The sequence below is a fragment of the Aedes albopictus genome, chromosome 2 (assembly GCF_035046485.1).
Source record: "Aedes albopictus strain Foshan chromosome 2, AalbF5, whole genome shotgun sequence".
Lineage (NCBI taxonomy): Eukaryota > Metazoa > Arthropoda > Insecta > Diptera > Culicidae > Aedes > Aedes albopictus.
The window spans coordinates 309,462,177-309,476,717 of record NC_085137.1 but is presented as its reverse complement, the minus strand read 5'-3'; the positions used below and the strand labels follow the sequence as shown (position 1 = coordinate 309,476,717).

The 14,541-nt window shown below is 46.2% G+C and overlaps 1 protein-coding gene across 9 annotated transcripts in view; it reads left to right on the top strand.

Moving 5' to 3' along the window:
- The window catches only part of LOC109422494 (uncharacterized), a 133,914-nt gene that overhangs the window by 104,435 nt on the left and 14,938 nt on the right, over positions 1-14,541 (top strand). For all 9 annotated transcript variants that reach the window (XM_029880119.2, XM_029880115.2, XM_029880116.2 and 6 more), the window contains 2 exons: positions 5,967-6,198; positions 6,418-6,683. In XM_029880119.2, the coding sequence (XP_029735979.2) occupies positions 5,967-6,198; positions 6,418-6,683 (498 nt within the window). The remainder of the gene's footprint in view (positions 1-5,966; positions 6,199-6,417; positions 6,684-14,541) is intronic.

The following is a 14,541-nucleotide window of genomic DNA, read 5'->3' as shown; positions in this document are numbered from 1 at the left end:
TCTTTCAACCGATTGGTTAAGTTAAATAACTAAGTTTTCTAGAGCAAAATAGCTAAAAATAGCGTGTTTTAATTTGTTTTTGTCAATTATCTTTGAAAAATGTGTAATAAATTAAAATTCTTTCTTTGGCAAAGTTGTGGCCCCTGTTCCACTCTACAATTCGTTCTTTGACATCAAACTTCTATCTCTTATCGTTTTCTTGCAATTTCGATTTAAACGTCGCATTTCAGATCATAAATTTGCAATCGTCATGGTAAGCACCTTTTTGCGCACTGTGCCGCACATTTAAATCAAAATTGCAAGAAAATGATAAGAGTAAGAAGTTTGGCATCAAAGAACGAATTGTAGAGTGGAACAGGGGCCACAACTTTGCCAAAGAAAGAATTTTAATTTATTACGCATTTTTCAAAGATAATTGACAAAAACAAATTAAAACACGCTATTTTTAGCTATTTTGCTCTAGAAAACTTAGTTATTTAACTTAACCAATCCGTTGAAAGATGCCATTTGATAGAAAATTTAATAATCTTTCGAGTAAGGGTAAAAAAATAGCGATAAGTTTGACCATTTTAAAGTTATAGCCAGCTAAGGCAATAAGAGTCATAAACATGGGGAGTTCAATAACTACGTAACGGTTGAGATTTGACCATATGCGTAGAACAATTTTTTTCACCATTTATGGTCCTCTATCACCCTTTAAAAAGTTTGCACTCATGAACCTAACACCCTGTATATTTTTCTGGATGACGGGCTCAGACAGATTTCTCCAAGAACGCTCTGTAAACTGCTGCAGCGATTTTGCTAAAATGTTTTGAAGAAAATATTTCTGAATTAAAACATAAAATTAAGTTGTGACATACGTCTCCAAATTTCAAAAAGTTTAGAATATTTAAGATGAAATGAGTTAATTTACGAATCAACAGTTCAGTTCCCATCCAGCACTCAAATAGTATATTTCAGTTAAAAGCGCATATAAGTAATGTAGAAAAAAAAAACTTTACTTTAACGCTCTCGCGGATTTGACGCGAATTCATTTTCACAATCGCGCGGATTTGGCGCGGATTCAAATTTTGCTCGCGCGGATTTGGCGCGGATTTTTTTCCGCACTTCTCGTAACAACCCTGCAGTTGAGCAGAAGAGGAAGAAGAAATATCGCTAAATGGGCAAGAGCATGGGGACCCAGAAGACGTAGGAGGCTAGGTGCCAAGTGCGAGAAAGGTGACGCGCTCGTTATCAAGATCGAACAGTTTTAAGTACTCGGACGTCTTGAAGGCGATGCAAAGCGACGCCAAGCTCGTGGATCTAGTGCGCTAGTGCTAGTCCTAGACGCTCTCGTACTGGTAAAATGATCCTCGAGCACAAGCGCGACAAGGAGCGCAAGGTCCTTGGCGAAGGGGTCGAGGTGAGGTCACCGAAGTGGAAGAGATCGTCACGGCACTGCGACTACAGTGCGAGGTGCAGGTGGTAGTCACCGCAGCCGTTCGGCTACGGAAGGACCCGGTAGGGACAGAGCTACATGTGGCGGAATAGATCCGTAAAAGTAGGGAAGCTAAAAGGTGACCTTGCATGGGCCATCGGAGGTTTGCTTCAGGTGTCTGGAACCAGGATACAATTCATGGGACTGTAAAGGCCCTGACAGGAGCAAGCTGTGCGTGCAGGTGATGTGGCGGCGAAGGCCACATGGCACAAGGCTGCACGAGTTCAAACACGCATTTGATTTGCTCCGGGAAATCCGTGAGCAAAAAGCACCCAACGGGTGATCCATGTGGCTATTGAAGGTCTAGCCACTATCGAACAAATCACAGTGCAGTAAACGCAGCTGAACCTAAATCGCTGTGACGCAGCTCAGCAATTGCTTTGTCAGGTAGCTACTGTGTGGGGGACGGATATAGACATTATAGCGGACTCATACCGAGTACCCGCCGGCAACGGCAATTAGGTCACACATGGGTCCGGAAAAATGGCGGCGATATGGACAACGAGTACATACCCCATCCAGAAGTTGGTATCTACTACTTACGTCAAAGTAAACGGGGCTTCTTCTGTAGCTAGTATGCACCTCCGTGGGGGTCAATCGAGCAGCTCACTGTATGACGACCGTGCTGACTGGACGAAGGCCGGTTGTAATAGCAGGTGACTTCAATGCCTGGGCCGTCGAAATGGGGAAGCCGTTAAATGAACTAGCGGGGTCAGATCCTACTACACTGGCCATGCTAGATGCCGACCTGGGTAATGTCGGTACCAAGAGTACCTATAGACGAAACGGAGCGGAGTCAATTATTGACGTGACCTTTTGTAGTCCTGGCCTAACAAGTAGTTCGAACAGGAGAGTAGATGATGGCTACACTCACAGCGACCACCTGGCGGTTCGCTACAGTATCGACTACAACAACAGCGGATAGAAGAAGAGGCGGCTAGGCCAAGGCCAAGCCCTCGCAGGTGGAAAACATCATACTTCGACGAAGAGGTATTTAGGGAGGCGCTCCGCCATGAGCGAAACTTAATCGGTTTGAACGGCGACGAGCTGATAGCGGTGCTCTCACGTGCGTGTGATGCGACCATGCCTAGGCGAGTCCACCCTAGAAATGGGAGGCCACCGGCTTACTGGTGGACCGACGCGATTGCGGACCTGCGCCGCGCCTGCCTACGGGCTAGGCGGCGGATGCAGCGAGCACGATCAGAGGAAGAGCGAAACGAACGGCGGGTGGTGTTCGCCGCTGCAAAAGCCGCCCTTAAGACCGAGATAAGAGCGAGCAAAAAGGCCTGCTTTGAGGGTCTCTATCAGAGTGCCAATACGAACCCGTGGGGTGACGCCTACAGGATCGTTATGGCCAAGACGAGAGGTGTGATGGCTCCTACAGAGCAATCTCCAGAGATGTTGGAGGGGATCATTGGAGGACTTTTTCCGCGTCATGATCCTAGTCCTTGGCCTCCTTTCGTAGGACAGCCGGGGACTGGGGCTGGTGATGAGGAGAGGGTCACCGATGTGGAACTTGCGGGGATAGCTAAGCCCCTTAGCGTAGGTAAGGCCCCAGGTCCGGACGGAGTTCCGAACCTGGCCTTAAGGAGAAACTTCAGAGAATACCAATATGGCCGCCACAATGGCCGACTTGGACCCCTACTCACGTTTTCAAGAGCACCAATCCTGAAAATTCGCAAACAAATGCGCTTGATTTGGAAAAGCTGCCTCTTTTTGCAAGTGAGCAAAGCCAGGATAAACAAGTGCGGCTTGGTTCGAGGCCTCGTTCGTCAGATTTGTGCCTCTAAAGTTTGTATGCAAAGTTGCAAAGGGATTTGTTGACGTTTCACCTTAATTCTTCAGGACGCGCGCTGTTGTAAAAAGTACAACACTACCAAAAATGCTCGCTCATCGTATACAGCACGAGCGCGGTGCAGTTTCAGCTGCTTGATGGCGCGTCCTGAAAGGTTAAAAGTAGCTATTGCAGAGGCTCCCGAGATGTTCAGGTCTGCTATGCAGAAATGCCTGGACGAGGGAGTTTTCCCAGAAGCTTGGAAGAGGCAGAGCCTGGTACTATTGCCAAAGGCGGGGAAACCACCCGGAGACCCATCGGCATATAGACCAATATGCTTGATTGATACGGCGGGGAAGCGGAAGGTGCTCGAAAAGATCATCCTTAATAGAATGTTGAGGTTCACTGATGGCGAAAATGGTCTTTCGAGCAACCAGTACGGCTTCCGGAAGGGGAGGTCCACCGATGTGGAACACCGCTTTGAGGGTGTCTGTCAGAGTGCCAATGCGAATCCGTGAGGCGATGCCTACAGGATCGTGACGGTTAAGACAAGAGGTGTAATGGCTTATACAGAACAGTCTCCAGAGATGTTGGACAGGATCAACGAGGGGCTTTTTCCGCGTCATGATCCTAGTCACTGGTCTTCTTTCGTAGGACCACTGAGGCTGGCGATGAGATGTGGGCCACTGATGTGGATTGCAATATCCTTTAGCGTTGGTACGGACCTACGTCCGGACGGAGCTCCGAAGCTGGCCTTAAAAGTAGCTATTGCAGAATCTGAGACGTTCAGAACTGTTATGCAGAAATGTCTTTTGAGCCTTACTTGCGGGATGGTTAAATTCTTGATACTTGCTGTGCAGATGGGAGTAGGCGTGGTGTCGACCCTGCCCGAGGATAAAGGGCGTGTAAAGACCAGTCGGGGAACTGACTAAGCGCCAGCATGCTACTCTCCGAAGCGAGTTATCGATGTTCGTTGCTGCAGGCTACGCAGCCAACCTTGAGGGTGTGATGTGCACTAGCCCCTTTCTGAAGCAATGCCTTCTAGGTGGTTCCGGAGAGACGAAGGGTTTGGCGACCATGGGAATGTTGTTTAGCAGGCCAAAGAAAGAGTAGTCCAGGCTTTTACTTTTTTGCGCATATTACTTGGATCTTCCTGTTCAGGTTTCTGTTGCGCAGATGGTTCAGATAAAAAAAAAGATTTAGCTTATCATGTATGGCTTATACACCAAAATCGAAGTGATCAGTAGCCTTTAGTATAGTGAAGAACGAAATCTGCAAACATGTGTTAGGCTGAAACGCTGGAATCCAGCAGGACATCGCAACAGAGGCCGGAAATACTGTGGATCTACTGGATTGAATGTTAGTAAGTTGCAAATCAGCTGCAGAACGACAACATAATCTTCTCTAATTCTACCCGGAAATCATTGGAAAGGAATTATATCAACGACAGAAGACTAACTTTGCCAGCATATCATTTAAAATGTATACCTATTCTCACGTCCTTGGCCCTACGTCCTTACACACTGCGTAGTAATACCATCGTTCGTTCACCAAAGTGGGAACCATACGTGGGAAACAAACAAATCCATTTGGGTCATAAATCTAGACGTTTTGGTCCATAATACCTAGTAGACAACACCGCCGAGCGCCTGTAGACGATGTCACCGCACGTGTTCCAAGTGAATGGATAACCGATGGCAGCAGCAGAGCCGTTCATTCGGTAGGATAGTCATGAAAATCGATTTGACCCAAACCTACCGCTGCTGTAAGTGTCCTGTCCAGTTGGAACTGGCACGACACGTGGTCGAGAGTGCAGAGCAACATAGTGATATCGGTCCCCCAAAGTTTCATGTCCTCGGGCAATTAGTAGGACTTAGATACGCCACGATAGGTTGGGAGCCCATTTCCCGTTGCGGTGCTTTTTGCCCCGGTGCTGCACGGTGTTAGGATGGGGTTTGTGTCATAAATATCGAAACGTATGATATGCACGTTCAATGGCACGCACGCAAAGGATTCGCATTGTCCCTGTGTGTGGGCGATTGAAATGAATTATCGCCTCGCTTCCACGGGTGCTAGTACACGAGTACCGTGATTTACGATTACTTGGCAATATTTTTCCGTTGTTCCTGTGGTAGCGGCTGCTGTCCGTCCTGGTATCGTGTGTGACTGTTTCTATCTGTTATCGTGATTTCTAAGTACCGCAATCTGAATTGCATTTCAGTGGTCAATAATTAGATCAATTTATCATGAAGCTTCACCTGGTGTTGGGCCATCATATCTCGTGTCAGTTTGTTTTTAATTCAATTGGGACCACATGTTACCTCAGGAGACATTAGTAAAAACTGTTCCTAAAATATGATGCTCAAACAATATCAGTGTATAAAACTGTAGCAGAGGAAAAATACAAGACAATCAAAATAGTAGCGTGCCAATAGTTCTTTGTCTTAATATTTCATCTGCTAGTGTGTATCTTCCCAAAATTATACGGTTAGGAAATAGATGGTTGGTTAGTTCGAGAGGGCTTTTTCAACTGGTATGTGTTGTTTTGTCATGAAGGTTCGTTTTTATTTTTCAATGTCATTGTCATTGTTAGTAAAACCAGTTTTGATCACGCCACAGGCCAATTATATACCTACATTTCCATTTGCTGTCATATTATATAAGCACCTTGCATGCAAAGTAGACTAATTATTTTTCGATATTTTCCATCCACAGATACGGTTCCAGCAGCAGCCAAGCATCACAAAGTAGTGGCGACATCTGTCGGATATGTCACTGCGAATCGGATACGCACAATCCCCTCCTGACGCCCTGCTACTGCTCCGGAAGCCTCAAGTTCGTACACCAGACCTGCCTACAGCAATGGCTAACCGCATCGGAAACAAATGCCTGCGAACTGTGCAAGTTCCCCTTCATCATGCACACCAAGATCAAGCCTTTCAACGAGGTAAGGGAGTCCAATCAGTATGAATCAAAATAATGGTAAAAATCATGAAAACACCAGCAACACCAATCTTCCTCGGCTCTGTTGGAATTTCTAATATTGCAGATTTCAAGTATGGAATCAATTAGAGATTACAACATTGCACAGTTGTTGCTTCTAACATGTTTAGCTTCTAGCTCCGACTACCTAGTTAATGTTTTTTTCTTCCTCCTTTTCCCACAGTGGCGAAGTCTGGAGATGTCGGGGGTGGAACGGCGGCGGTTGTTCTGTGCGGTCCTGTTCCACTGTGCCGCTGCCCTATGTGTGATATGGTCCCTCTGCGTGCTCATCGAACGGGCTGCCGAGGAAGTGCGCCGCGGGCTAATCGGATGGCCCTTCTGGACCAAGTTGGTCGTGGTGACGGTCGGTCTGACCGGCGGCGTCGTGTTCATGTACATCCAGTGTAAACAGTATTTGAATTTGTGCAACCGGTGGCGCGCTCGGAATCGGTAAGATTGATACTGGTTTAATATGGCTTGTGTTGGTCGGTTGGGAGTGAGGTAGCTTGTTGTGAAATCAGCGCCGCTGGGAATCTGTCGGCTGACAAGTTTGCGGACAGTTGTTTTTTTTTTTAATTTAAAGCATAACTTTGCATCGGGACGGGACTCTTACAACCGGTAAGATAATAAGCACGGGTGTTCAGCAAAATCATGTTGACAGCTGCTAGGTTTGATATCCGGTCGGACCAAGATCTTTTCCTAAATTCCTTGTGCATAGAGTATGTGGGAATGCAAGAATAGATATTTTTTAAAGAAAAATCTCAGTTAAAAACTGTGGAAGTGCTAAAAGAACACTATACTGAGGAGCAGGTTCTGTCTCCGTTGTCATGTACGCAAAGAAGAAGAAGGTATGCACTTACACTCAGGCAAATAAACCTAAGATTATCATAAGATCTAACTTATGAAATGGCCTTTAAACAATTCATAACGGCTAGAACGATTTTCATAAGGTCGGTCTATGACGCAGAATCGACTCACAGTTTGGCTTTTATACACATTTAGCAACACGATACTCTCAAGCGTCGATGGGCCGTGGAATGGGGAAGCCGTTTCACGAACCAGCGTGGTCAGATCCTGCTAGAAACACTGGCCATCTTAGATGTCGACTTGGCTAATGTCGGTACCAAGAGTACCTTTAGTCGAAACGGAGCGGAGTCAATTATTGACGTGATTTTTTGTAGTCCTGGCCTAACAAGTAGTTCGAACTGGAGAGTAGATGATGGCTACACTCACAGCGACCACCTGGCGGTTCGCTACAGTATCGTGTATCGACTACAACAACAGCAGACAGCGGATAGAAGAAGAGGCGGCTAGGCCAAGGCCAAGCTCTCGCAGGTGGAAGACATCATACTTCGACGAAGGGGTATTTAGGGAGGCGCTCCTCCGTAAGTGAAACTTAATCGGTTTAGACGGCGACGAGCTGGTAGCGGTGCTCTCACGTGCGTGTGATGCGAGATGCGACCATGCCTAGGCGAGTCCACCCTAGAAATGGGAGGCCACCGGCTTACTGGTGGACCGACGCGATTGCGGACCTGTGCCGCGCCTGCCTACGGGCTAGGCGGCGGATGCAGCGAGCACGATCAGAGGAAGAGCGAAACGAACGGCGGGTGGTGTTCGCCGCTGCAAAAGCCGCGTTTAAGACCGAGATAAGAGCAAGCAAAAAGGCCTGCTTTGAGGGTCTCTGTCAGAGTGCCAATACGAACCCGTGGGGTGACGCCTACAGGATCGTTATGGCCTAGACGAGAGGTGTGATGGCTCCTACAGAGCAATCTCCAGAGATGTTGGAGGGGATTATTGGAGGACTTTTACCGCGTCATAATCCTAATCCTTGGCCTCCTTTCGTAGGACAGCCGGGGACTGGGGCTGGCGATGAGAAGAGGGTCACCGATGTGGAACTTGCGGGGATAGCTAAGTCCCTTAGCGTAGGTAAGGCCCCAGGTCCGGACGGAGTTCCGAACCTGGCCTTAAAAGTAGCTATTGCAGCGGCTCCCGAGATGTTCAGGTCTGCTATGCAGAAATGCCTGGACGAGGGAGTTTTCCCAGAAGCTTGGAAGAGGCAGAGCCTGGTACTATTGCCAAAGGCGGGGAAACCACCCGGAGACCCGTCGGCATATAGACCAATATGCTTGATTGTCACGGCGGGGAAGGTGCTCGAAAAGATCATCCTCAATAGAATGTTGAGGTTCACTGAGGGCGAAAATGGTCTTTCGAGCAACCAGTACGGCTTCCGGAAAGGGAGGTCCACCGTAGACGCTATCTTGTCGGTTACAAAAACCGCCGAGAAAACACTCGAGCCTAAGAGGAGGGGAATACGCTTTTGCGCGGTAGTGACTCTGGATGTAAGGAATGCGTTTAACCCTTTCCTTCCCACGACTTTGAACGGCTATATCTATGCCAAAAAAGCGTTTCCGTAAAAAGTGGTAGAACAAAAGTTATTGCAAATTGGCTAAATTTTTCGAAATCAATGAAAAAAATTTTGGTTGTAAATCAATAGGTTTTTGATTGTTTATCAATAGTTCAACTATTGAAACAAGTAGGTAGTAGTTGGGTTAACCTTATGAGGTTATAACCATATTCTAAAAATTATTGCATCATATTCATCTAATTCCGTTTGTCCGGATTTCGTCGAAAATCGATGGTGCTCTAGAGCAACCATGGGAAGTAGAGGGTTAATAGCGCCAGCTGGTCTGCTATTGCCGATGCGCTCTTGCGTCTGGGGATACCGGAGTACCTGTACAAGATTCTCGGAAGTTACTTTCAGAATCGTGTACTAGTCTACGACACGGAGGTGGGTCGGAAGTGCTTTCACATAACCTCAGGAGTCCCGCAAGGTTCCATCCTGGGTCCGGTGTTATGGAATGTCATGTACGACGAGGTGTTGAGGTTAGAATACCCAGTGGTAGTGGTGATTGTCGGATTTGCCGACGACATTACGCTCGAAGTCTACGGTGAAACGATCGAGGAGGTAAAGTTGACTACCAACCACTCGATCAAGGTTGTGGAGGCGTGGATGCGGTCCAGGAAACTGGAGCTGGCTCACCACAAGACAGAGGTGACTGTTGTTAACAACCTGAAGTCGGAGCAGCAGACGGAGATCAGTGTAGGAGAGTGTACTATCCTGTCAAAGTGCTCCGTCAAACACTTGGGCGTGATGATCGACGATAAGCTTACCTTCGGTAGCCACGTCGATTGTGCCTGTAAAAGTGCCTCCACAGCTATTGCGGCACTGTCCCGGATGATGTCCAATAGCTCTGCGGTGTACGCCAGTAAGCGCAAGCTTCTGGCTAGTGTTGCTACGTCCATACTTAGGTATGGCGGCTCGGCGTGGGGCACCGCGCTAAGTACTAAATGCTACCGACGGAAGCTGGAAAGTACTTACAGGCTTATGTGCCTGAGGGTTGCGAGCGCGTACCGTACCATGTCGCACGACGCTCTCTGCGTCATTACTGGTATGGTGCCTATCAGCATTCTTATCAGTGAGGACATGGAGTGCTTCGAAATGCGCGGCACAAGAGGTATACGCAGGACTGCCAGGATGGCCTCTATGGTCAAATGGAAGCGCGCGTGGTACAGTTCCACCCATAGGTTGATACCGAGGGTAGATAGTTGGATTAATAGGCGCCATGGGGTAGTTACATTCCACCTGACACAGGTCCTTACAGGTCATGGTTGCTTCCGACAGTATCTACACCGTTTCGGGCTTGCGGATTCTCCCGAATGCCCAGTGTGCAATGGTTTAGAGGAAACGGCGGAACACGTTTTGTTCGTGTGCCCGCGTTTTCGCACAATGCGTGACCGCATGCTTGCCACATGCGGGAAGGACACAAACCCGGACAACTTGGTCCAGAGGATGTGTAGGGATGAGTTTGGCTGGAACGCCGTTTCAACGGCTATCGTCCATATCGTCTGGGAGCTACAGAGGAGGTGGCGCGTGGACTCGGAGAGTGGCTAGTCCAGATGCAGTACAAGAGGTGGTCCAGGGGTTCGGAGTCGGCTTCGTAGGTCATACCGGTGCCCTGCGGTCGAGATCGACCCTTACAGCGATTAAGTGGCCGCGGAGAGGAAGTCCCGGTAGCGGTGCTGTCGTGGCGTCGGTCTACTGGGTTGGATCCGAGCCCGCGGTTGGAAAGGGGTCCCCGGCAAGGGTCGGGGCAGGTGGAGACCCTGCTGTCAGCAACCTTCTGGTGCAGCTGATAGGGCTTGAAGCGTAGTGATACCCTTGCCTTCAGCAGGTCAGATCGGGTTGCACGTGGGCATCAGTTCTTGATGTCTGTAAAGCAGTAGGGCGCGGGCGGGGTTGACCCTGCCCGCCTTCCGAAGACAAAGGGAGTGGCGAGGACCACTCGGGAAACTGGCTAAGCGCCAGCATGTTACCGTGATGGTCTCTCCAGAGCGAGTCATCGATGTTCGTTGCTGCTAGGCTACGCAGCTAACCTTGAGGGTTCGATGTGCACTAGCCCCTCTCTGAAGCAATACCTTCTTGGTGGTTCCGGAGAGACGTAGGGTTTGGCGACCATAGGAATGTGTTTAGTGGGTACGAGGAGAGAGTAGTCCAGGCTTTTACTTTTGTTGTAGAAGACGGCCTCAGACCTACACTACCCTAACCTTCTGTTAGGGTGTCTGTTGTGCAGATTATCCCCCTATGGTTTAGAAGGAAGAAAAAAAAGCGTCGATAGCCGCGAGAGTTGGGCACGTTCATGGATCAATTCCAGTCTGCATCATTTTGGGATTTTTCTGCTCTTTTCATTAGTTTCTCTTATGTAATTAGGTCATGTTCAGCATGTTCAATTTTCATAAGGTATTCTTATGGCATCGATACTTTACAGTTATGGCTAAATTTCATAAGGTATTTTGATGAATTTCGGTAGTTTACTTCGCTGAGTGTATACGTTCCATGCTTCAGCGTTCTACGTGACTTACATCTGAGGGTGATACATAATATTGTTTTTTATTCAAGGACGGCAGACGAACAAATTGCCGCTATGTGAACGGTTTTTCAACAGTTGTAAATTGAAAAATAAAAAGGGGATTCTAAACACCGAAAAAAAAAACTCCATGAAAACCACGGGAAACTGTGAAACAAACCAGAACTATAAACTTTAACTAAAAAAAAATATATCCTTTTGCTCTAGTGCGGCCCCGTAGTCGTGATGTTAATGGTATCAAGCTCTTAGTCGCATCGTGCTGAAGAGTGGAAAAAGTTTTCGGCTGTGTCACTGGGCGTTGCATGTTAGTCGCTTCAAAGAGCGAAAAAGCTCATTGGAAGCATTGAAAAAAAAAAAACGGGTGTGATTACTTGCGCTACGGGCTCCGGCAATTCTTGAATTCACCTGAAGAAATTCTTGGACGAACCGCTGGAATGCTGTCAACAATAAATTTCTGAAGGAATTCAATATAGATTTCCTAAAGGAGTTCCTAGTGCATTCCCTAGAAAAATACCGGGAGGAATCCCTGAAACAATTTGGAATGAGTCTTCGCTAGGTGAATTCCTAAAGGATCCCCTGATGAAATGTCTGAAAAAAATCCCTGAAGGAATTAGTCAAAGAATTGCTTATAGAATTCTGAGTAAACTCCTGAAGAAACTGCTTGAGGGATTCCCTGGAAAATTTTTGACAACTTCTTGTCAAATCTCTACACAGATTTCGGAAAGAAATCCCTGGTGAAATTCCTAGAAATCCTAGGATAAGTCAAAATCGTTGGAGGAAGCCCTCGAGGTATTGACGAGGGAATTTCTTAAAGAATCCCTTGACTATTTTTTGAAAGAATCCCCGAAGTACTTACACTCTCAAAAAATCCCTGGAAAAACAATCTAGAGGAATCTCTGGAGCTGCAGGGGATATTCTTGATGGGTTTCATGGATGGATTCCTGAACAAATCAAATCCATGGATGAACTCCTAAAAGATTTCTTCGAAAAAAATGTGAAAAAAAAACTCCTGGATAACTTGTTGGAGAATTTCCTGGCTCTTGTATGCATACCTGCAAAATTATCTTGAAGAAATCTCTGGAGGTATTCTTCTAGAAATTTTTGAAGTAATTTAAAAAAATCTGCTGATACTCCTGGAGGCATGCTTGAAGGAGTCCCTGGACAAATTCCTGAAGGAATGCCTGGAGGAATCTCTAGAGGAGCTTCGGAAGGAATCCCTGGAGAAATTTCTGAATGAAAATCTGGAGGGATCCCTGGAGAGATTTTGGGAGGAATCCCTGGAAGCATTCTAGGAGAAATCTCTGGAGGCATTCTAGGAGAAATCTCTGGAGGAATTCTGGTAAGAAATCCTTGATGGGGTTCTTGGAGAATTCCCTGGAGGGATTCTGGGAGAAATCCCGAAGGAATCCCTGGTAGAATCCCTGGAGGAATGCATGATAGAATGGCTGAAGGAATCCCTGGAGAAAATACTGGATTAAATCCTGGAGGAATCCCAGGAAGAATTCCTGGATAAATCGCTTGATGAATTCCTGGAGAAGTTCGGATTTTGGGAGGAATCCCGTGAGAAATCTTTGTAGAAATCCCTTGAAAAGTCTTTATAGCTATTCTTGGAGAAATCCCTGGAACAATTCCTGGATGAACCTCTAGAATGAATCCTGGAGAAATTCTTGGAGAAACTCCTAGAGGAAGTCCTGGTAGAATTCTTGGAAAAAATGCCTGGGAGAATTTCAGGAGGAATTCCAGGAAGAAACGCCTTGAGGAATGTCTGGATACATTCCTGAAGGAAGCCTTGAAGAATTCCTGGAGGAATGCCTTGAGGAATTCCTGGAGGAATACCAGTACGTACCACAGAAGGAATCCCGGAAGCAATCCCAAGAGGAACGCCCAAGGGAATCCCTGGAGGAATTCCTAAAGAAACTCCAGATGGAATCCCGGAAGCAATGCCAAGAGGAATTCCAAGTGGAATCCCCAAACAATTCCTGAATAAATTCCTGGAAGAGTTCCTGAACGAATTTTGAAAGGGATACCTGAAGGAAACCTAAAAATAATTTCTAGAGGAATTTTTGAAGGACTTTTTAAAATAATTCTAGGTGCTGTTCCTGAAAGCATCCCAGAAGGAATTCCTGAATAAATCCCTGGAGAAATTTCTGAGGAAATCACTGGAGGATTTCCTGGAGAAATTTTTGGAAAATACCTGGAGGAATTCCTAAAGAAACCCTAGGAGGAATCGGGAGCGGGACATTTGGCATAAAGTCATTTGGCATAAGGTCGTTTGGCATAAGGTCACTTGGCATAAATACATTCGGCATTATGGTCATTTGGCATAATCGAAATGCACCCTTCTTTATTATGCCATGTGTCCATTATGCCAAATGACCGTTATGCCAAATGTATTTATGCCAAGTGACCTTATGCCAAACGGCCTTATGCCAAACGGCCTTATGCCAAATGACACAGACCCAGAGGAATCCCTGAGGAATTCATTAGGAAATCCCAGAACGAACTCTTGGAAGAAAGTCCTAACAAATTCCTAATAAAAATAAAGCAATCCATATTTGCAAAAAAATTTGGAAGAATGATTGAAAGAGTCATTCTCAAAGATTTAGAATTAGAATTAGAAAATTTTGAAGGTATTCCTGGATTAAATTTCTGCAGAAATACTTCAAATAATTCCAAATGGATATATTCGAGCAATCTCCAGCGGAAAGCTTGATGGAATAAGAAGAAATTCCAGAAGAAATTTATGAAGGAATACCTGCAAAAATACCTAAAAGGATCTGTGGCGAAATTTCTTTGGGGATCGCTAGAGAAATTCCTAAATGAATCCTCGAAAAAAGCACTGGAACCATCACTGAAGGAACTTCCAAAGACATCCCAAGAAAAGATTATCGGACGAATGTCTGCTGAAATTCCTAGAGGAATTCTTGAAGGGATTTCTGAGGAAATAGAAAATAGAATCACCGAAGAAAGCTTTATGAAAATTCTTTGAAAATTCATCGATGCATCCGTGCAGAAGTATCTGTAAGAATTTTTGAAAGAATCGTTTGATGAATTACTGAAGCATTTCTTGGAACAAGCTCTGATCGGAACTATCGGAACCCCACAAGACGCCCATGGAGAAATTCATGACGAAAAAATCCTGGAGAAGTTTTTTGAGGAATTCCTGGAGGAATCTTTGGAAAAAAATCCCGGAGAAATAACTGAAGGATTTTTTGCAGGTTATTCCTAGAGGAATTCATGAAGAAATCCCAGGTTTACGACGCGGTTGAAATCCCATCACTTTTACGAAGACTGATGTGCAGCGAAAATAATATGATATCACAAGATTTTTCACTGTGTTCTCGCTAGCAGCATGTAGCTCTAGAAAGCCATTGTTATTTGGT